Genomic DNA, 23,603 nt, shown 5'->3' with positions numbered 1-23,603 from the left:
CAGGAGTCAGTACAGAGATCTCTCCCATCATCTATTTATCCCCAGGACTGTGACTGTGATGAGGGGACATCCTCTGCGTCTGGAGGAAAGAAGGTTTGTACACAAACATAGAAGAGGATTCTTTACGGTAAGAGCAGTGAGACTATGGAACTCTCTGCCTGAGGAGGTGGTGATGGTGAGTTCACTAAAAGAGTTCAAGAGGGACCTGGATGTATTTCTGGAGTGTAATAATATTACAGGCTATAGCTACTAGAGAGGGGTCGTTGATCCAGAGAGTTATTCTGATTGCCTGATTAGGGGAATAAAAAATTCCTTCCCGATTCCAAAGTGGGGAAAATTGGCTTCTACCGCATGTTTTTTTTTTTTTGCCTTCCTCTGGATCAACTTGCAGGATAACAGGCCGAACTGGATTGACAAATGTATTTTCGGCCTTATGGACTATGTTACCACGGAAGCACTAAGCAGCTCCGGATTGCGGACCCGCTGTTTGGGGGCCGCAATACGGCCAAGTCCGGGCATCAGCCGTGTGCATGAGACCTTAGTCAGTCAATGATTGCCAAAAGATCTGTAATTACCTTATAACAACAGCTTTCATTAATGTCCCCAGTCCCTTTCCACTGGTACCTTAAAAGACTGTTGCTATGTGTTTTCTGTCTTTCCTTTAGTGTAAACAGAAGACAGAGGGGCGGTCCTCCAAACGACATGCCTGCATTAGACTTCAGCGTGAAGAGGCAGGCCCCTCGGTAATCCAATCTGATTGGCTGGCAGGAAATGTGTATGTGAAGTGAGGGAAGGCAGTTTTGGCCTCATAGAGCTGGCAGAGGAGCCATCTTGAGAAGATCCTCATATTGTAGGAGGTTAAAACAGCCATGATTAAGGGAAAAACTTAAGGAAAACAGTGGTATGTGAAGAAACTAATGATTGCTTTATGCATAATGCTGCAGCAGCAGTAACATATGCCAATATAGATTTTTTTGGTGAAAACATTAAAGTTACCCTTTAAATCTGCAGCATGTCATTTATGTTGAGAGTTTTCAATGTGGATTCCACCGTAATGCATTTATGGCATGAATTCCACATCTGGATTTTCCTGCAGCAGAAATCCAGCAGATAAACTGGAAAATCCATAATCTGCTAGTATTCACATAGTGACTGTTTACCCGAAATAATGATCAACGTGCAACATTTATTTTTCACCTTTTATTTAGTATAGATAAAATACTATACAATTTGCTATATACCAGGAAAAAAAATAATATAGGAAGCATATATGCTTTATTACAGCTACTCACTGTAATATACAATTCAACTCTGCAACTACTGGATGTTGCTCTGCAGAAGTTACTATGGCGGTCGTCTTAAAGTCATACTAACATTGCTGTTCTGGAAATGTACTTCAAGTAGGAGTTCTTGCCCTTCATCCACTCTCAGCGGCTCTTCTAATAAAAAAGCGGCTTGTTTCCAATGTGACATGTCACTAGATGTGTCTAAATAAATATCTTCATCAAGGTAAAGGCGATACCAGAATGGAATAGCAGTCACCTGTCCCGATTTACAGATTCTTACCTAGAGGAAAACATAGCAAATGTGTTTAGGTTATATCCATGACAATCACTCTCAGCTTGCCTTCGGGATATTTGACTTGAAAGACAATTTTTAATAATATAAGCAGGAACAAAATCAGTGGTGATGATACAAAATTATTTGTATTTTTCGCCCTCCCTCCAAAAGGGGGGAGGGAAACGTCAGTGCATCTTATGGGGAAAATACTAATGAGCATTTCCAGTATAGAAGCGCTCATTAGTGCAGTAGGAGCAGAGAGCAGTGACTGCAGTGCTCCCTGTGCTGGCTCTGCTCACCGCTCCCTGGTCGTCTTCTGCAGGCACTGAATTCTGTGCTGTGACCTGTGCACAGCATGATGACATAGGCATGCTCTGTGACATCATGCTGTACGATGTTGGGTCACAGCATGGTGTGGCAGAAAAAGCAATGGATCACAGGAGCGGCACAGGCCAGAACAGGAGGAGAGGTGTCTGATCTGATGTCTGTATGGGGGTGTGATCTGACATCTGATCTGAGGTCTGAGCTGGGGGTCTAAGCTGAGGCCTGAGGAATATTTTCTTATATTTCTCTAAAACTTAGGGTAATAAAATAAAATGTATTAAAATACATTTGGTATTGCTGCACCTGAAAAACTCAAAAATATTAAAATATTTATCCTACACAGTGAATGACAAAGAAAAAAAGGAAATTAAAATGCCAGAAAAACATGAAAAAACAAAAAATGTGAAGATGGTAAAGATGTTCTCTAGGTTCTTACAAAATATTGTGCACATGGAAAGGGAAAAGTATGGACAAACCTCCTTGACCTGAGGTTAGACTGCTTTACAGGGATGTGCTGTCCAATATTCCCATTGAAAAGAATGGAGTGGCTATGCTGTCTATCCCTAGCAACCAGACTGTGCCAGACATGACTCGGTATGTTGCCTGCACAGTATTTTTGTAGCTGAACAGCTGAATTTACCAGATGCTGGCCCCATAAAAATGGATGGGTCTGCAATTCCGTTCTGCAAAATGGAATTGCGGATGTGTGAATGGAGCCTAAAGGAGTTCACCAGGAATTATTTAAAATGGCTGCCAGCAACCTGTCCTAGAATGTGAGCAGGACTGGTTGCCTCGACTTGCAGAGCTGCCTAGAGGAGAGAGGGGGCCTCACTACACACTATGTTCTGGCAATTACATATAATACATATTGGCGAGTTTTCCTGTCAGGCCGCTCAGCCATGATGGCATATCGTAGGCAGGATCGCATCATTACATCTAGTCTAGAGCAGTGCACACAATTTGAGGAGGCTCAAAGGGGATTTCCACCACAGACAATCACTTCTCGTCAGAAGGTCCCTTAACAGTAAGCTGATAACAAGGGGTCCTGCTGCTGAGAAAAGTCCTCTTCTAAAATGACACTTGTGAATGGGGAAAGCTATGGACACCTTTGCATTGATTTTTTTTATTCACTTGCTTCACAATAAATTATACAACTTTCTGAGCAGTCTTCACTAGAAATTTCCTACTATTGTGCAATTGTGAAGTCTTTGTAAATCCTTCACATAGCTGTCTATTCTGCTGTTCTGACAAAGATCTGACAGAGCAAAGCACACACACCATACACTTAGCAGGGGGTAAAATCACATAGGTTATGACAGAGAGAGAAAGGAGAGCTCCTATGGCAAACTCTGAATGGGGAGAGGAACCCCCCCCTTCTCAGCATCAGTAACTGAACAAGTGAGTGAAGACCCTCATGACCTATAGAAGTGGAAAGCAAGCAGTACTGGAAATACAGCAGCATTCTGGACACACAGACCTCCCATACAGAATGTATTCCTGTGAGGGACATGACCACATGACAGTGTTACAATCTGCTCCTAGTTTTAGACCTAAGTCTAACGGGATTAAACATCAAGGATAGGAAACTTTTGTACATACAGTAGGTGAAAAAAAATACAATAAATGTTTGACAGTCTTCATTACCTTTACTTCAGTAACCAAGCTAAATTGGTTTGAATACGGATTCATTAAATCCAGTCTAAGCAGCTCTACTGGATCACTTAAACGGATGGAAGGCAGAGTAGAGAGATTCAGGAAGACATGGACAGGCACCTGAAACAGTTATAGGAACGTCAAGATTAAGAACAATTCTGCAATTTTCTGAATTAACATAATGGCATGAATTCAGGCTGCCATCAAGAGACTCGGGGTCAACAGCATAGAAAGTAAATTCCCTGCAGTCTTGCAGTCCCATTTTTGAAACACTCATGTAATTAGGGAATTATTCTTTATGCAATTCCCCAATATAATCGTTAATCTGCATTATCTAAATACCTCCATGTATAAGTAATTTAATAAAACTATTAGAGAACTGCTATTTAAGCTGCACATCCTGACTGATGGAAGTAGCAGGAACAATCATGTTCAGCATTTCGGCAATGTTCAGAAATCAAGGGTTTCTGTTCCATATTTTTAACATCAGCCATTGATCCTCTTATCCCAGATAATTATTTAAAGGGGCATTTCGTAACTACAAGTTATCCCCCATCTACTACATATGGGATAACTAACTGATTGGTGGAGGTTAACTGCTGGGACCTCCACTGATCCTGAGAATTGGCATACCGTACCCCTGTCCTAATGAAGCGGTGGATTGACTGAATGTGCGACCTGCCGCTCCATTTATTCTCAGTGGCACTGCGACAGATAACCTATAGTAACCAGAATGCCCCTTTAACAAAAGGTTAAAACCGTTTTATCTGCACTTAACTGTATACAGATCTGGCCTCCTAGTTACTGGAACAAGACACTACTAAAGATTTTGTGATTGTCTTGAGGAACAGAAGATCAGGTGTCAGAGAAAGTATTTCAAATCTGATTAGACGTTTGTGTTTTTGCTCACCTTGAACTGATTGATCGAAGGTGCTATGTTAAAGCCTAGGGTGGGTTCTGTGCCTTGAACCGCACTCTCCTGCATTAAAGTGTTGGATTCTACCAGCATGCCATGGATGACCACATACTGAGGGAAGATCTTTCCTCCAGACTGAAGTAAGCACCTAAAACCAGCAAAATGAATACGTGTTAGAAACAAGTGCACCAAAGGAGGCTAACCCACACGCAGAAAGTACTCCACTGTAAAAACATACATTGCAGATGTGATAGATACATATATATATATATATATATATATATATATATATATATATATATATATATATATATATATATATATATATCTATATATATTTCCACTAGCCACTTAAAAGGGGTTTCCAGTTTTAAGGCAGATTAGCTTAACCACTCTATAGCAAAACATTGAGAGATGCTTTGGACGTAGCCAACAGACATATTGGGTCCGAATAGATTTTCAGCTTTTGGATGTAAAGAAAATGTTTCCATTCACTGACAAGCTAAGGCTACTTTCACACTCGCGTTTTGGGCGGATCCGTCATGGATCTGCAAAAACTGATCCGTTACAATAATACAACCGCGTGCATCCGTCATGAACGGATCCGTTTGTATTATCTGTAACATAGCCAAAACGGATCCATCGTGAACTCCCTTGAAAGTCAATGGGAGACTGATCAGTTTTCTATTGTGCCAGAGAAAACGGATCAGTCCCCATTGACTTACATTGTGTGCCAGAACATATCCGTTTGGCTCAGTTTCGTGAAGTGGACAGCAAAACGCTGCAGGCAACGTTTTGGTGTCCTCCTCCAGAGCGGAATGGTGACTGAACCGAGTCATTCTGAGCGGATCCTTTTCCATTCAGAATGCATTAGGGAAAAACTGATCCGCTTTGGACCGCTTGTGAGAGCCCTGAACGGATCTCACAAACGGAAAGCCAAAACACGAGTGTGAAAGTAGCCTAAAGCTATGTTCATACTAGCACTGTGGCTTTTCTTTATAACAGAAGCCATGCCTCTTTCACAAATGACAGTCCTCACTGAAGTTCCCTCAAGATTTCTGTGATGAGCATGATTTAGTAACATGGGGAAGTGAATCAGCCTTTGAAATACTTATCACATGGTTTCTGCAATAAAGTTCCATTTAGGTCTCATCCCATGCACATGACTATGTATTTTGCGGTCCGTGTTGCATCCACATTTCTTGCAGACTCATTGACTTCAATGGGTCCGTGGTCCACATTTTGCAGCCAATTACAGGACTATCTTTCTGAGAAATGGCCATACGCATTTGTAAAGCATACGGAAAATCTGTGCGCTTTCTGCATACGAATGTCTGTTCCGCAAAAAAACACAATATGGAGACTGAGGACCCAATGAAGTCAATGGGTCTGCAAAAATATGCAGACAACACACGGACCACATCTGGATACAGTCGTGGATGAACATGTTGTCACTCGGCCTAGGAAGAGCAGAGAGAAGCCTTCAAGCAGCTGATTGGCAGGGGTCCTGGAGGTTTGGAGGATAGGTCATCACTATAAAAGTCCCGGAAAACCCCTTTAAATACCACCTGCTCAAGTGTAATAAAGTATTGCGCAGTTGATTAAGTTCCAAAACCTGTTGAAGATGACATCAAAGACTGCAGTGGTAGCTCACTTACCTTGCTATGGCACATTTCTCCATCACCTCTTGTCTGATCAGCCCACAAGGCTCAATCACATCTAGAATAATGATGCTCCACAACTTGTCAGACTGGGGCCTCTGTAAAACATCATCGCTGGCTTCCAGCTTGTTCAGCCAAAATTCCAGACTCTCTTTGGAGATGCCGTTCCTTTCTGATAACCTTTCTAGGGCAACGCAGTGCTGCTTCTCCTCAACTGAGCTGTAAGCTTTCACATTCCCAAGCTGTGCAGCAATTACGGGTAAAACTGAAAATCCCTCAGACACATCCAGTATATACAGAGGGTCGGAAAAACGTCCTTCACGAGTCGTTACATCAATCTCATTCCTCAAAGTATCATTCTCTCCAGGTCCCAGGGAAGATATGACTTTACATATAGCATTCTTAAAGCTCTCGTGGTAAAAAACATTGTTCAGCAAGGCTATCTCACTCGGCTCCAGAATGCACAAGTCCTCCTCCCTGCCCTTCTGATGGGTTGTGTGAAGACTGGCCAAAGCATCGCACAAGTCCACCTCATGCTCTACTGACATACCATTGTCCACTACCCCAGCTCTAATAACAGTGACTAGCTCTAATCTTAAATAACAGTCAGGACAGTGTACATCCAGTACGACTGTATCCCCACGGCTGACCATACAACCATCTTCTGTGGAGAAAAACAAAAATAATCCATGTCAGAATCTAAATCGCTCAACAGATTGCAGGAGATTAATATATATATATTATATATATATATATATATATATATATATATATATATATATATATATATATATATATATATATATACATATATATATACACACACACACACACACACATACATACACACACACAATATACACTTAAACGGCTTATTCACTAGCTTTATACTGACTTCCAGCACCCCGCTGATCAGCTGTTTGAAGAGGCCATTGCGCTCACTGGCGCTCTTCACAACTCATGAGCACAACGCCGTACATTGTATAGTGGCTGTGGTTGGTTCTGCAGCTCAGACCCACTGACTTGAATAGGACTGAGCCTAGGCCATGTGACCGGTATACAGTGCTGTCACTGGTCTAGGAAGAAGCCCAAGTGCTCATGGAGCGCCGGCCTCTTCAAACAGCTCATCTGCAGGGGCTTCCAGAAGTCAGACCTTTGCCGATCTGATACTAATGACCTATCCTGAAGATAGGCCATCAATATAAAATTCCTGGATAACCTCTAATGTAAAATGCTACTGGGAGAGTATCTTCTCCACACCTCTGTTCGCACTAAAGCACAGATTTACTAATGAGTATTCCTATAATGGCGCATTCATTCAATTTGTTACAAATAGGGTTTCTAGGTTTTGAAACCTAGGGTTTTCAGACTCTCTTAAAGAGGACCTGTCACCACTCCTGACATGCCTGTTATAATAGCTTCATGCATTCCCCATGTAATAATTCTGGAGCATCTATTCTTATGGCTCTACGTTGTCTCATTCCTTTATTATTTCTACTAGAAGTAATGAATGAATTGCTATTAGCCTTCAGTAAGGGTACAGATGAGTGGTAACCAGTTTGGGGGGGGGGGGTGGGGTGTACCTGCACAGACTCATTGTATCCAATCAGTGCTGGCATTTTCAGACTGTCCAAGTACACCCCCCCAAATGGTTACCACCCCCAAATGTTTAATAGAAGAAAAATAAATAAAAACTAGACATATTTGGTTTGGTATCACTGCGTCCGCAACAACCGGCTCTATGATGATATCATATGATCTACCCCATCAGGTTAACACCGTAAAAAAATAAAATAAACATTGCGCCAATGAGCTCACCTTCCAAAAAAACAATGTTAAACCAAACAAACAGTCATATGTACCCCAAAATGGTAGCAATAAAAACGTCACCTCATCCTGCAAAAAATGAGCCCCCACTGAAGACCATAGCCAGAATAATAGAAATATGGCTCTATGAAAATTCCAACACAAAAACATGATTTTTTTTAATGTTCTTATTGTGGTGTAAAATGTAAAAAAGTAAAAAAAAAAAAAAAATGACATATTTGGTTATCGCCGCGTCTGTAACAATTGGCTCTACAAAAATATCACCTGATCTACCCCATCAAGTGAACGGTGTAAAAAAACAAACAAAAGAAATAGAAAAATGACCTTTTTGTGACTTCACCGCCCAAAAATTAGATCAAAAGCAACCAGAAAGCCAAATGTACCCCAAAATGGCACCAATAAAAACTACAGCTTGTCTCGCATAAAATAAGCCCTTATGCAGCTCATTCAACAAAAATAAAAATAGTTATTGCTCTTAAAAACCATGACAGAAAGAAACCAGATGCCACTTCTTCCCTTCTGAGCCCTGGCGTATCCCCAAATAACAGTTTACATCCACAGTTGGGGTGTTACTGTATTTAGGAGAAAGTAGGTAGCAAATTGGGAGGGAATATTCTCCTGTTATCTTTTGCGAAAAATAAAGTTTGGGCATAAAACACAATTTTCTTGTAAAAAAATAAAATAAAAAAAATTTAATTTTTCATTTTCACACCCATGTATTAAAAATTCTATGTAACAGAGGTTATGTGAAGTGCTCGCTACACTTCTTAAAGATTCCTTGGGTGGTGTAGTTTACAAAATGTGGTCACTTTTTGGGGGTTTTCACTGTGGGGTTACCTCTGGGCCTCTTCAAATGTGCCCAAACAGTGGTATACGACCACATATGGGGTGTTTATGCAAACTGCAGAATCAAGGTAATAAATATTGAGGTTTGTTTTGTTGTTAACCCTTGATGTGTTCCAGGAGATTTTTTTTTTATTAAAATGGAAAATCTGCAAGAAAAAGTGATATTTTGAAATTTCACCTCTATTTTGCTTTAATTCCTGTGGAATACCAAAAGGGTTAACAACATTTCTAAAACCAGTTTTGAATGGTTTAAGGGGTTTCATTTCTAAAATGGGGTCATTTATGGGTTGGTTCTAACATGTAAGCCCCACAGAGTGACTTCAGAACTGAACTAGTCCTTAAAAAGTGGGTTTTGGAAATTTTCTTAAAAATTATAAGAATTACTTCCAAAATTCTAAGCCTTCTAACGTCCTAAAAAAATAAAAATAAAATCACATTTACAAAATGATAACATAAAAGTAGACATATGGGCAATGTTAAGTAATACATATTTTATGAGGTATCACTTTCGGTTTTAAAAGCAGAGAAATTGAAATTTAGAAAATTTTTGATTTAGATTTTTTCATAAATAAAGGGTCAACTATGTTGACTCAAATTTATGACTATCATGAAGTACAATGTGTCACGAGAAAACGATCTCAGAATTGCTTGGATAAATAAAAGTGTTCAAAGCTATTACCACATAAAGTGACATGTCAGATTTGCAAAATTAGGCCTGGTCAGGAAGGAGGTAAATGGCCCGGTTGGAGGTGGTTAAAGTCCAACACATCTGACCCTCCTTTCCCCTCCTCATGTATGAGGAGCTTCAGTGTACAATTGGTAAAGGTAGTGTGGTTAACTATTTCCTGTCCAAATGTCAACTTTTCAACCAATGCAAGGCAGGTTTTTATTAGAAATAAGATATTAGTCATTTACCGGGAATATTTTGGATAGGAAACACAGCTTGTTCCCAGCACGTCTCTTCACTAGGTCCCGTTGACAGATGGTGTTCATTATCCAGATGCAAGACAAACCAAGTTATAAAACAGTCAAGTCGTCCTTGTTCCTGGACCAGAACAGAGATCCTGCAAGGACTTTCCAGAGGCAATGCTTTCCAAATCCTAGCATTAAAAACGATAAAAGATGACGTTGGCAGAATTATATATATTGGTTAAATTCACTTAGCAGTAAGCCCAGCTTATTCAAGACTAGAAGCTTTTCCTACCTGCCAGTCTTTGACAGCTCCTCCCCCCCCCCCCATCTATGATAATACAATGCTTATAGAGTTGAACAGAAAAAAAATATTGTATCAAAAAAATTTATGATATGATCTACACACATTGAAATTGCAACACCAAGAAGGAGAAGCCTTAAGATTATGCAAATTGAGTAAGTAGCAAGTGTTGCTAAGATCTGCAGATGATCAAATTTTCAAGCACTTAGCTCCAATATGTGGCATCTGAGAGGGGTATAAAAGCCAGATTAAGTAAAAGTTTTTTAGCCACATGAAACCTCAAAAATGATAATTAGACTTACCGGTAATTGGATTTTCCAGAACCCATAACCGCACTATAAAGAGATGGATCCGCCCCCACAACTGGACAGGAAGCCCCAGAACAATCAAAAACGGGAACACCCACTTCCTTCCTCAGTGTTGATTCCAGAGTAGATCAGTAGGAGCTGTACAAAATAGAATTTCTATAACCTCATTCTTCCTTTTTCTTTTTCCTTGAAATACCAAAACAATTTTCATCAACCATAAGCACCATGGAGGGAATTAGAGGGGGTGCCGTCATGGGTTCTGGAAAATCCAATTACCGGTAAGTGTAATTATAATTTTTCCCTTCACCCATGAAAGCACCATAGAGAGATCAAATACCAGAGATAAAAAGCACCCCTCGGGAGGGACATGATTGAAAAGTAAGCTTAAACTATGAAGACCCCGAAAGCTAACAAGAGGTCCAAACTAAAAAAAAAGTGGGAATAATAAAACATCCTAACCTAGGAATTTCAAAATTATACCTTAAACCCAGGATAATCTTATAAAATAAATATTTTATGGGCTTTTCTTTAAGTATTAACATAAATCATAACAGATTTAACAAAACATCTTAGAGAAGTACTTATCTTGATGCAGAATTTTTAAACGGAAGATGATTGCTGAACACCGATTCCTTTGGTGCAGATTATATTCTGAGATGTTTCTTCCTGCCTCACCAAAAGTTCCCCAGGAGAGGCCCTTCCAAGGCACACCACCTGCACTGTAGAATCTTCAAGGAGCGCAAAGCGGGGAACTCACCCGGAACGCTCCCCACCAAGTGATCCAAGATCCACTGGAGGACAAGAAGAACTTCAAATGACAAAATCTCCAAATTTACTGGCAATCTGGCATCCATGATGAAACCCTACCGTGGCATCAATCCCTTATCTAGAGGAGCTCAAGGATCTGCTACAAGAGGTCCAAAGAGCCCCCTGGACCCTTCAGACCTCCTAGGGTCCGCAGCGCCGGAAACTACAGCACGAAGGACCCCAGCAGACAACTGCCGACCCTCCAGGGACTCCCTGGGAAGTTCTAGATCGGTGGCAAGTATTTATAGGGTTTTGCTGGTGAGCCATATCTCCTGTAGGCCATCCAGACTAAATGGACCAGCCCATCTTCTTACTCCCAACCAGGAGCCATATAGGGCTTTGTTAGTACCCCATACGTCCTGTAGGCTGTCCAAACAATATGGTCCAGCCTATATCTTCACTCCCAATTAGGAGATTTATAGAGCGCTAAACCATCTGGTCCAGCCCATCTTATTCTCCACTAGGAACATTATAGGGCTTCGTTAGTGTACTATGCTTATTGTAGATCATTAAAACTACAAACTGTAAATCAGGCATAGCCACAGAACCAGTTCACCATGCAGGCATAGCCATCAAAGTAGACCGCCACAAGACACTGTTGCATCGCACAGCTGGTCACAGACACCCACTCAGAGCCAGGTACAGTCATGAAAGCAATCAGCTCCATAGGAACATGAGGCCATGAAAATAGTCACCCTGCTACAAACACTGCCTTTAATTACCACAGGCTCAGTGAACTAGAAAGGCAGCCAGCCGACCAAGAATGGACGCACAAGTGTTCAACCAACCAGGCATAGATGCACAGGCGCTCAGCAGACCAGACTTTCAACAAAGCAGGTATAGATGCAAAAATGTTCAGCCAGACAGGCATAGCTACACAGGCATACAGCCAAGCATGCACAGGGCATCAGAATTCAATGAAACCAACATAAGATCAAAGGTATTCAGCCAGAAGCCAATAAGCAACCAACCAGGCCCTAAAGCTATCAGTCCTCCACCCAAAAGCCAAGATGCAGTCAACTAGGCCATGAAGCCCGACAAATATTCAAACCTATTAATCATGCTAAAGGCACCAAACAGATTCATACCAACCACACAACACAAATATTTGCTGTATAACCTAAGTTCATAAGGATAAGGTGTTCCTTGTTTCACAACCTTGGAGGCTGCATGCTCCAGGATTCTCTGTCCGGAGGACAGGAAACCACACCGAGGGAGGAAGTGGGTGTTCCTTTTTTGATTGCTCTGGGGCTTCCTGTCCAGTTGTGGGGGCAGATCCATCTCTCTCTATGGTGCTGTCATGTGTGAAGGAAAAAATAGGATCAGGTCAGGTGGGATGATTGTGTGATGCCTCCTGTTCATCGATGTGCCAGTTATCACCACTTGTCTCAAACTAAGGCCTGTTGCACACGACCGTATGCCCTCCGAGACATACAGTCCGTGAGTGGGCCATATGTCCCGGAGCGGCATTGATCGTGCGCACAGAGGTACACCGCATCATAGATTACAATAATGATGTGCACGTCGGGCTGCCCGTGGGGCTATTGTCCCGCACTCATATGATCATATGAGTGTGGGATAATAGTCCCGTGGGCGGCCCGACGTGCACAGTATCATTGTAATCTTTGATGCTGTGTACTCCCATGCGCCGCATCAATGCCGCTCTAGGACATATGGCCCGCTCGCGGACCGTATATCTCGGAAGGCATACGGTCATGTGCAACAGGCCTAAGGGACAGAATCCTTGAACTGAAAGACCTTTGTTTAATCACTCGGGCAGAAAGAGACGCACCTAGGCCAAGATGTCAGCACTGTTCAACTCTGCGTTTCCCAGTGGTTGGCAGAACAACAACGAACTGGAACGACCGCAAGAGGTGGAGAGGCAAACTTCAAAATGGACGGATCATCTGATTAGAAGAATGGCGTGTAGTGATCTATTTTGTACTGCAAGTGAAGTTGGATGTCACATCCCAAGCCTAGGGAAAGCATTGCACAACATTAGTCTACAAGCCAGGCGTTCCAATATAGTTGTTCCACTGACCTCACATCATGACTCTCAAAGGCTATAGTGGTCCACAGCAAGGAGACAATGGAGGTCTATCCTCTTCAAGGACGAGTTTCGCTTTGGTCTCAGATGCAATGATAGCCGGGAATAGGTCACGGGGGCAACGCCATGAAGAATAATTCACAAGAGAACGTCGCACCGGTTCTACTTCTGGGATTATGATGTGGGGTGGCATAATGTACACTAAATGCTCACTGTTCATGGAACCAGTGGTACGGCCAGTGTCCCAGGAGCTGTTTTTCAACAGGACAAATGTTGCTCATGCTACTGTGGGCAGCCTGGGTGGCCTAAACATGCTACCATGGCCTGCAGTGTTCTGGACTTCCCTCCCATTGAGCACATCTTGGATATCATTGGTCGCCAATTACAGCTTCTTTTGCAAATATGTCGGGATAATTATAGGCCCAAAATGAATCAAACATGAATTGCTAGGTTAGTGTGGCATCTACCATTTTGTGTTATGTCCACCATTTTGTGTGAGCTTATGGAAAGGCCACACGTTTATAAAAGTGTATTCTTATATTTTTCTCAATAATTATACCAGTTCGAGGAGTTATTACCACAGATGTAGTTATTTTTTTTTTAAACAGTTTTTATTAAGTTTTCAAATATTTAAAGAATAAACATACAAACAAAGGCAGTGTCGCACTGCTACCATTGGTATCCATTCTTACAAGTGCAAAGTAATTTACCAGTTGTAGTGTCCATGAACATACAGAGGTTGACAAAAACCCAACTAAGCTGTCAGTATTAGCCGTCCGCCTCCGTGGGATACAATAGCAGCAATCCCCGAGAGAGCCTTAATATTATAGACTGATATGATCCCTAGTGGGCTCCCGGGGTAGATGCCCTGATATTGTCTCATTCCTATTGTACTTTGTAGTAGTGAATTAGAGAACGACACAGACAAAAAGAAAAGACTAGAACAAAAACGGAGATGCTCGGGAGTGTTTGGGCTCAATGATCCCCCCCCCCCCCCCCAATTCAGGATAGTAGAACCGGTTCTTCGCCAGCTGTCATCTGTTGCAGAAACCATGTGGTCCCCGAAAAGCATTCGTATATGGCCTTACGGATATGTAACGGCAGTATATTAATAAAGCTTTCCCACACCTGAAAAATGTTCTACTTTTTTGTCTTTTTGGTGCGACGCCTCCACCCAATCCATGCGCATGATATAAGATAGTTTCTCCAAGAATAATTTAAAAGGGGGAATTGTGGGCTGTAACTAGACTTGCAAAATTGCCTTGGTGCCCGCCGCTGCCACAAAGTGTAGCGGTTTCCTACATCCCGGGGTGCAGTTGTATTTGTCCTTATCCAAATAACCGAACAGCGCCCAAAGTGGGTCGCGTGGGGTAAAATTGCTCAAGTGTGTGTTAGTGAAGGTGATGATTTTGTCCCAGAACTTTCTTATCATTGGACAGTCCCATAGATAATGGTAAAGTCCAGCGTCCAAAGTCCCGCATTTAAAGCAATTGGTGGTGTCATATATACCCATTCTAAACCCCCTTCTCGGAGTCAGATATGATCTATGACAGATTTGTAGGATCATCTCTGTGTATCTTTCTACAGGTAAATGTTTGTATGATAATTCCAGTGCCCGGAGTATCACTGATGGGGTGGCTTGTGGTACCTCTGCCTGCCATCTAGTCATGGGAACTGTGGATGTGGAATAATCAATTGGTACATGGAGGAATTTGTAATTTGTTGATATTTGTTTCAGATGTAGGTTTATCTGAAGGGAGTGACCTTACCTCATTACAGGGCTATGAGGGAGGTAGCACTGTTTCATGAGAGACATCTGGTGTGTATGTTTATTCATATAATCGAAAGTATAACGTTTGTATACATATAGTGGATTTATTTAGTTTTAGCATAAATGAATTGATAAATTATATATTATAATTTTATATAACATACTTGATGCCATGTGTATCCCACTAAAAGAAAATGTATTCTTAGGATATATGGAAAACATTTATGTTGGTTTTCTGCTAATGGGATTTACTCAGAGGGAATGATTATTCTAGCCTAATGAATCAGTCGTTTGGACAGTTAGAATATACTAACCCACAGTGCGAGTGTAAGGCCCATTGTATTTGTTATCAAACCCATAAATTCACGAGTCTAGGAAACTCATGATGGTTCCACCAAGTCTGGGAAAATAGTTTTAGGGTGTCAAAGAAGTATCCCTCCTCATTGATTTGATTTAGGTTGCAAAGGTCAAAGGTATAATGTGTAGCATAATTCTGATGCTAATATCTTACACAACCATTCCATGACTTTCCCCTTTTGGTATTGCAATTTCACTGCTGAGGAGTGTATGTTACTACCACTTTCTTGAAAAGAAACCTCTTAGAAAATTACATCACAACTCTAGTTTATCAAGGACACGTACATCTGGCTGTTCATAATATCCAGCAATGTTTACCTGCAGGCTGTTGAAGTCTACAGTCAGTGCCTGGAAGGGCTGGCTCAAGGCTTTATAACCACCAGGTACTCTGCTCATCTTTTCTGTAGCATACGGCTCAATTACATCACCAGATTTGAGACTGCAATGTACAGGACTGGAAAACCGCACAGCTTCTTTTAAGTTCACACCGGCAACTTCATTTACAAACACCCTGGGCAAAATAATGTGTACAAGATAAAAAATAAAAATAAAAAAAGAGCGTGTCAGCAGAATCAACCCTATTAAACCTTGCATAATGCATGCACATGCGCCAATAGTGTAAGCTACAGAGCAGGTATGAGATTATAGGGCCAGACAAGATGCCTCGTCCAGTTACTTAATGGGAGTGGCTGCCAGGGCGAAGGAGATCTGGTGCTCTGAAGACGTGATTAGCATATTCATAAAATGTTAATTTTCACCAGAACAGTGCAACAGAATATCATAAGTAGGGATGAGCGAACTTCTGTTTTCAAGTTATCTAAGAATTCAGTTATGGATTCCGCTACCACGGACAATAACGTATGGTCCGTGGTAGCGGAAACCATAATGGAATTCTTAGATAACCGGAACCTTGTATGCCGAACTTGAAAATAGAAGTTCGCTCATCCCTAATCATAAGACAGGTATTGTTTTATTCTGCAGGATAAAGCCGAGTAGACAGTGTGTCACGTTTAATAGGATTAACCCTGCTGATAGATGCAAAATGCACACAGTGAAAATGCAGTGCTTAGCAGATTGATATATACTTTGGTGGGAACAGATTCAGTATAACCTGCAATTTATTCATATATATCTCCGCTCTCTCTGAGCTTAGGAGTCCAGTGGACTACCTTATCAGTGACTGACGGATAGTTGTATGCAGTCATATAGAGAAAGCTGGCAATGACTGATAAAATGGCCCACGTAAGTACTGAGCTCAGAAAGAGCAGAGATCTGAAAGAATAAATTGCAAGATATACTTTTCCTATAACATACCTCCCAACCATTCTGGATCCGGTGGGACAGGTACGGAGGAGGTATGTCCCGCTTTCTGACAGCTGTCCCTGCGTCCATAGGAAGCAGAGACAGTTGCCATAATGAAGCAGAGAGCCGGCATCGGCTCCCTGCTTCATCATTCCTGCTCGCTCTCCATACCTCTGGTCTGTGTGGGGGCGGGGCTGGCAGTCAGCCTCTGCTCCGCCTCCTTGTCCTGCTGCTGCTAGGAACAAGGCAAGTATGCGGTGTTCATTTTATTTTTTTTTTACATTCTGTGAGGGGCACATAACTGGGCATATTACTGGGGGCACATAATGTGAAGGAGGCATAATGTGGGCATAAATACTGTGCAGTGGCATGAAGGGGGAATAATTACTATGTGGGGCATTAAGGGGACTGGGTGGGATTAGGTGCATAGTTATGTTTTGGGCGGAGTTAGAGGCGTGGCCTAGTGCAGAAGAAATTTGCTGCTCGCGCGCCACACAATCTGTCCCTCTTTGTTCATTTACAAAGTTGGGAGGTATGCTGTAAAACTGTATACCCGATTCTACTGCTATATATCATGCTGCTGGCAGGTACAAGTATGTTCATTTCTTTTCTAGAGAGGGTTGTCTGCAGTTCTGCAGTTTAAAAGGGTTTTCTAGTTGACATCAACATCCTCTAAAATAATCACTCATGACGGTAGCTGCAATTGTGTAATGCATTTCTTTTACCTGTATTGCTCTTATCTTACATTTTGGACTGTGGTCACATGACCATGTCCATGCATCTCTTTCTTATATCCTGTGATCTTATGTTCATAGACATGTCAAACCAGCAACAAGGACAGTGATAAGGGAGTGTCTATGCAAATAGATGGGTGGTAGGAGATATAAACTACCTGGGTGTTAGGGGCAGTGCTGAATCCACTTCTAAGGACTCATGCATGTGATGAGTCTTGTCCACAGCTCCTTAGCACATAGCCACACAACCTCCATGCACTGCATATAGGATTTGCTGGGCATTGCCTTTAGGGCTCATGCACACGACCACTGCCCGGCCATGCCTGTAATGCAGGCCCGCAAACAGCGAGTCAGCAATATGCAAGCACCAGCCGCGTGCACCCCGTATCATGGATGCGGACCCATTCTCTTGAATGGGTCATCAATCTGGAAGGTCAGTGCAGAATGGAGGCACTACGGAGTGCTTCCGTGGGATTTCTCTCCATGCCTCCGCACTGCAAAAAATAAAAAAATAAAAAATGCTCTATATTTTTCTGCGGTGCGGACGGATCACACACTCATTCAAGTTGAATGGGTCTGCACAGATGTTGTCCGTGTATTGGGGACCGCACGGAATGACTGGCCAACAGCAGTGTGCCCTTAGAGAATACCTGTCCCTGACGGAACAGGGCACATTTCTATTTATTCTGCAGCCTCATGCTTTTATATAGGCATTGAACTTGGTGAAAGGGGTACCTTGTACAGACTTAATACGTTATTTGACCAACATGCAAGTTAAAAAGATGTTTTGAAATTACTCATATTCGCACCTACCTGTGATGCCTGCGTATCTGTGGACATTCCACTATCATGCCATGAACTACAGCACCTGCAGGTATGACCTGTCCATACCCATCACAGTTGGCATCTTTGGGCTGAGAAAGAAAACCGACTCATATATGGAGCTTGATAACATATGTAAGAAAACCAATATGTCGTCATTTATTTTGCTCACCTTAGGATCTAGAAGCAAGTTTTTCCAGGCATGGATCAGAGTTTCCACAATACCTTCGCCAAACAAACCGGCATCTACTGTCTCTGTGACAACCAGTGAAACCCTGCGCAAAAATAAACATCCCAAAAAATAAAAAAAGATTAAATATCACAACGGTGATAAACCTGCACTATCCAGTGGCCTAGCAGTGAGGTCTACTAAGGGGGTAACTGCTGGCAGAAGACAGTTACTGACGTGAGTACATCTTTCACCATGGTAATAGACATCACCCCAGCCTAGGACTACTGTTTTCACCCATTCTGTATAGGTGGAATCTGACTCCTATAGTACCTAAAAAACAGCTGGCACCACAAGTCTGCCTGTCCATTCCCTGCAGATCACTCTACAAGACGGGCACGAGGTTTAGGGGGTCCAACAAACTTATTAATGTGATAGAGTAGTATAAAAGGCAGGTTTTTATAATATGTCATGTCATGTCATACTTTATTGTTGTTTGCTTGTTCTGCACTGAACACTAGGAATAGGGGAAAAGAACCCTCAGATATCTCACTTCACCAACCATGGCCAAAATTCTGGCTTCAAAAAGTTGCAAAATAGAGCTTTGTTAGGCTTTTATGCCAAAACTTACGTGGCATTTTGCATTTTTATGCCATTCACTCCAGTTTTGGAAAGTGCCATGGTTAGCCTATCGAGCGGATATAAACCAGATTTATCAACTATGATTAAAAATTGCAGCAATCTTCCTCCAGTAAAGGAGTGGGGTAGCAAGTGGAGTAACATCCCAAAGTGTTAGACTTAAAAAAATGCACCAAATTCATCAAACATCATACAACGTTTGAAGAATTGGCACAAAGTACGGCAACACGGACTCCTGCAAAACTGACCCTTCATGATAAGTCTCGTCCTATGTGTTCTTAGTGTAATAAAAACTTCTTCACCGGTCTGTTCCACGACGATGACCCTGCAGCCGGAATATGGAGGCTGAATATGGAGACTATCACCTGAGAAACAAATTCAGTATGGCTAATCTTCTAACATGGCTGCACTAGTCATTTTTGTGGGCTTCACAATACAGAAAAAGGGCTAAATCTCTGTAGGAGAAAAAACGAAAACTACTGCACGTCTCATTTACTTCTCTAACAGTGTTTTTATACTGTGGGTGAAAATTCTCTTTACGAGGTTTCAGATACAGTCAGGAAACTATGTAGGGAAGGTCTACTTGGTTTTGTACATATTTTGGTAGGTTTTCTTTAGCCCTTCCAGCATTTCAGAAGATGTTCTATGCCCGTCTCCATTGTAGTCTATCTGCTATGCCAGTGTTTGCTGCCATCACCCTCCACCAAGCCTTCTGAACTTGAAGGACGGGTCAGAAAAAAAACGTATAAAGAAGTGTTAGAAATGAATTGTTCCCTACGTACTTTTCAGGTAAGTGTTCAGGGACTCGAATATCTTGAGACTTCATGTGTAGAAGCTTGATCTCGCCTTCCATGTTATTGGCTGCCACTACCTCGCAGGCCAGGTCAAACATGGTCTTGGAGAGTTCACAGGCATAAACATGAGGGGCACCCGCACATTTTGCAAACATGCTAAAAAAAAATTAAAAAAAACACAAAAAAAAAAAACATGCGTCAGTACAAAAAAAGTCCTGTGCAAAATAATTTAGGACAGTAAATGTACTATCATGCTCTTGACTTACCTTAGTATCCCAGTACCAGTTCCAATATCTACCACAGTTTTGCATCCAGCCTGTACTGCATTTTCAATAGCTTTCTGATACATCCGATTCCTCTTGACATCATTGAGCATTACAAAATGCCAGCGCTCCACAAGCCAGTTCGCTACACGATAGAAATTTTCTTTGGCATCAGCCGAGCTCGGGTTCAGCTTCACGGCCTTGTAGAAATAACCAGCTGCTTCATCTCGAAATCCCAATCTACGGCAGATATAGAAAAGCCTAGAGTTATCTGCACAGATCACAGTGCGGTTGACAACTCTCTAAGGCTGGGTGCACATACATCAGTCGTGTCTGGGCAGTTTTTTTGTTGCACTAAATAGTTTTTTCTTATATAGTGCACCAGTCCAGCATCTATGCTTTTCTGTCCAGCGTCACAAGAAGGATTATAAACAATCTAGGGCTGAAACGATTATTCGATCGAATTGAGTAATGCGACACAAAAATAAATCCTTGATGCAAATTTTTTGCATCCAGAATTCAATTGTGTCATGTGACCACAGAGTGGGAGTTAAGCGCTTCCTCTTTCTCAACGCTCCGTGGTCACCTGCCGGCCCACACCACGATGCACTGTATCCTTACACATCGTCAGGTCATAGTGCACGTATATGACCCGACGCTCTGTGACGTCAGGACGACAGTGCAGCGCGTGGAGAAGATGGAGAAGCTGTGGAGCGGCGCCCCTACAGGAGAGGTAAGTACTGGCACTGGGGATATGGCTCGGAGGGGGAGATGGTGGCGCTAGGGGGCCGATGAGTTTTCATAAAAGAAAAATGTTCTTTCAATTTGTTTTTTGTTATTACAGTACTCGATTATTAATTAATCGATAGAATACTCGATTACAAAAATAGTCGATAGCTGCAGCCCTAAAACAATCCCAAGGAAAACTATTGGATCAGTTCAAGATTCAGTTTCCCTGCAGCCGGATTGCCAAATATATGTGAAGGGAGATTATTTTATATTCCAGGCACTGAAACAAAAAGCCTTTTCACGCATGTTATAAACCCAAATCGATATGATTTCCCCTGGTATCTCACCTGAAGAGCTGTTCTCCCATACTGTTGCAGATAACATCATCGTTTGGAAAGAGTTTGAGGGCTTGTTCATAACAACTGAACAAGTCTCGATTGCGGCTTAACGCATATAGCTCTTCTGCCCATTTGAAAAGGGCATACTGAAAAGTCTCCTAAAACATAAAAGGGATAAACACCAAAAATATAACATAACTATTAGCAGATCTGAAACAGGGCAGCGCGAGGTAAAAAGGTGTCAACCACTAACCCCAGATAGGTAGCGTTCATGTTTACCAGACAGACAGCACTTGCTATTATGGAAGAGGATGGTGCAAGTCCTGAGCCCAACTATTAAAAAGGTCTTCTACATCTTCATGCCAGAAATAGAACTGCACTCCAGACGTAGACACCATTTGATTGTATATAATAAGACAGTTTCTAAAGTTCACACACAGGTCATAATATGTCACCACAAGGGAAAAGCTGCCGTGCTTCCTGAGGAAGGGAAGGGGGAAAAGCTGCCGTGCTTCCTGAGGAAGGGAAGGGGGAAAAGCTGCCGTGCTTCCTGAGGAAGGGAAGGGGGAAAGCTGCCGTGCTTCCTGAGGAAGGGAAGGGGGAAAGCTACTGTGCTTACTGGGGAAGTGAAGGGGGAAAAGCTGCCGTGCTTCCTGAGGAAGGGAAGGGGGAAAAGCTGCCGTGCTTCCTGAGGAAGGGAAGGGGGAAAAGCTGCCGTGCTTCCTGAGGAAGGGAAGGGGGAAAAGCTGCCGTGCTTCCTGAGGAAGGGAAGGGGGAAAAGCTGCCGTGCTTCCTGAGGAAGGGAAGGGGGAAAAGCTGCCGTGCTTCCTGAGGAAGGGAAGGGGGAAAAGCTGCCGTGCTTCCTGAGGAAGGGAAGGGGGAAAAGCTGCCGTGCTTCCTGAGGAAGGGAAGGGGGAAAAGCTGCCGTGCTTCCTGAGGAAGGGAAGGGGGAAAAGCTGCCGTGCTTCCTGAGGAAGGGAAGGGGGAAAAGCTGCCGTGCTTCCTGAGGAAGGGAAGGGGGAAAGCTACTGTGCTTACTGGGGAAGTGAAGGGGAAAACACTGCTGTGTCTACTGAGGAAGTGAAAAGGAAAATGCTACTGAAGAAGTGGAGGGAGGAAAGCTACTGTGCTTACTGAGGAAGTGGAGGGAGGAAAGCTACTGTGGTCCTGCCTTGATGACTGTGAAGGTAGAGAAAAAAGCACAGGGTATACATTCATACTGGGAGGTAATGATTCAGTTCCTAACATACTTGTAGGATGGGGACAAACCTAACGTCACCTGTGAAGAACCTACTCTATAACAGGGCTACTCCTCAACATCCTGCCATCTACAGCCTGGTGTCTCCTAATATTTAGTGGGCACAACACATACTAATAGGGCAAACACAGGACTGCCCTCAGATTTTCCTGACACTTGGGGACCGTCACTCAGCAGCACACCTGTATCAGCGAGCATAACTTTCACCGGCTGATACCTTAAATTCTTCCTTCAGCTCAGGAGCCAGGCTAAGCACCAGCAGGAAGTGGGCATAAGCTGTGCCATAGTCCCGATCCCGCAGACACAGCTCTGCGCTATGCACAGACCGGGATATCAGTTCCCTCCTTCTGGCAGCCTGTCCTGCCTTGCGCCCCCTGCGATTCTTTCTTCTGCCAGCTCCGTTCATGATGCCCTGTCAGTCAAACGCCGGCATCTCCGCAATGACGGGCACACAGAAGACTAGTAATACCGAGCGAGGAACTAGCCACAGCCAAGAGCATGAAGCCAGTGCAACGTGCAGCTTTAGCTGGAACGCAAGAACCAGGCGCCGGAATATGACGTACTACGCAAAACCCAGGCGCGGGAATATGACGTGCTGATGACTGATTGGATAAAGCCTGCCTGCTTTCACACAAGCGGTTTTCTTATCCGGTATTGAGTTCTGTCACAGGGGCTCAATACCGGGAAAAAAAACAACTGATCAGTTTTATCCTAATGCATTCTGAATGGAGAGCATTCCGTTCAGTATGCATCAGGATGTCTTCAGTTCCTCTTACGTTTTTCGGCCGGAGAAAATACCGCAGCATGCTGCAGTTTTCTCTCCAGCCAAAAATCCTGAACACTTGCCGGATCCGGCATTAATTTACATTGAAATGCATTAATGCAGGATCTGGCCCCAAGCGGATCCAGTTTTGCTGTGCAGACCTTTAAAAATGAGAAAAAATAAATACCGGATCCGTTTTTCCAAATAACAACTGAAAGACTGATCCGGTATTGCAATGCATTTGTGAGACTGATCCGCATGCATCTCACAAATTCATCCGTCTGCGTCCGGATTGCCAGATCCGGCAGGCAGTTCCGGCGACGGAACTGCTTGCCGGAATCATCTGCCGCAAGTGTGAAAGTAACCTTAAGCCACTAGGAGTGCTGTAGTTGTGAGGCATGTGGTGGTGTAAGGCTCCTGGAAACGTGGTTGTGCATTACTAGATGAGCACATGTTACCTCACATAGAGAACCTACAAAATGGAGAGACATTGGTGTGCTTG

The 23,603-nt window shown here is 42.8% G+C and overlaps 1 protein-coding gene across 1 annotated transcript; it reads right to left on the bottom strand.

The window, feature by feature from the left end:
• Positions 1–1,191: 1,191 nt before the first annotated feature.
• PRMT9 (protein arginine methyltransferase 9) lies at positions 1,192–22,882 on the bottom strand. Its single transcript, XM_044300395.1, is given in 13 exon segments — positions 1,192–1,566; positions 3,529–3,657; positions 4,448–4,601; positions 6,112–6,778; positions 9,703–9,853; positions 9,855–9,887; positions 15,609–15,801; positions 18,140–18,240; positions 18,321–18,423; positions 19,739–19,906; positions 20,017–20,253; positions 21,090–21,238; positions 22,556–22,882. Coding segments are annotated over 13 exon segments (2,496 nt in total). The 5' UTR covers positions 22,745–22,882; the 3' UTR covers positions 1,192–1,344.
• Between the last annotated feature and the right edge of the window lie 721 nt (positions 22,883–23,603).

This window comes from Bufo gargarizans, chromosome 1 (genome assembly GCF_014858855.1).
Source record: "Bufo gargarizans isolate SCDJY-AF-19 chromosome 1, ASM1485885v1, whole genome shotgun sequence".
Classification (NCBI taxonomy): Eukaryota; Metazoa; Chordata; class Amphibia; order Anura; family Bufonidae; genus Bufo; species Bufo gargarizans.
The sequence above is the reverse complement of the archived record's forward strand: the minus strand, read 5'-3'. Positions and strand labels throughout refer to the sequence as shown.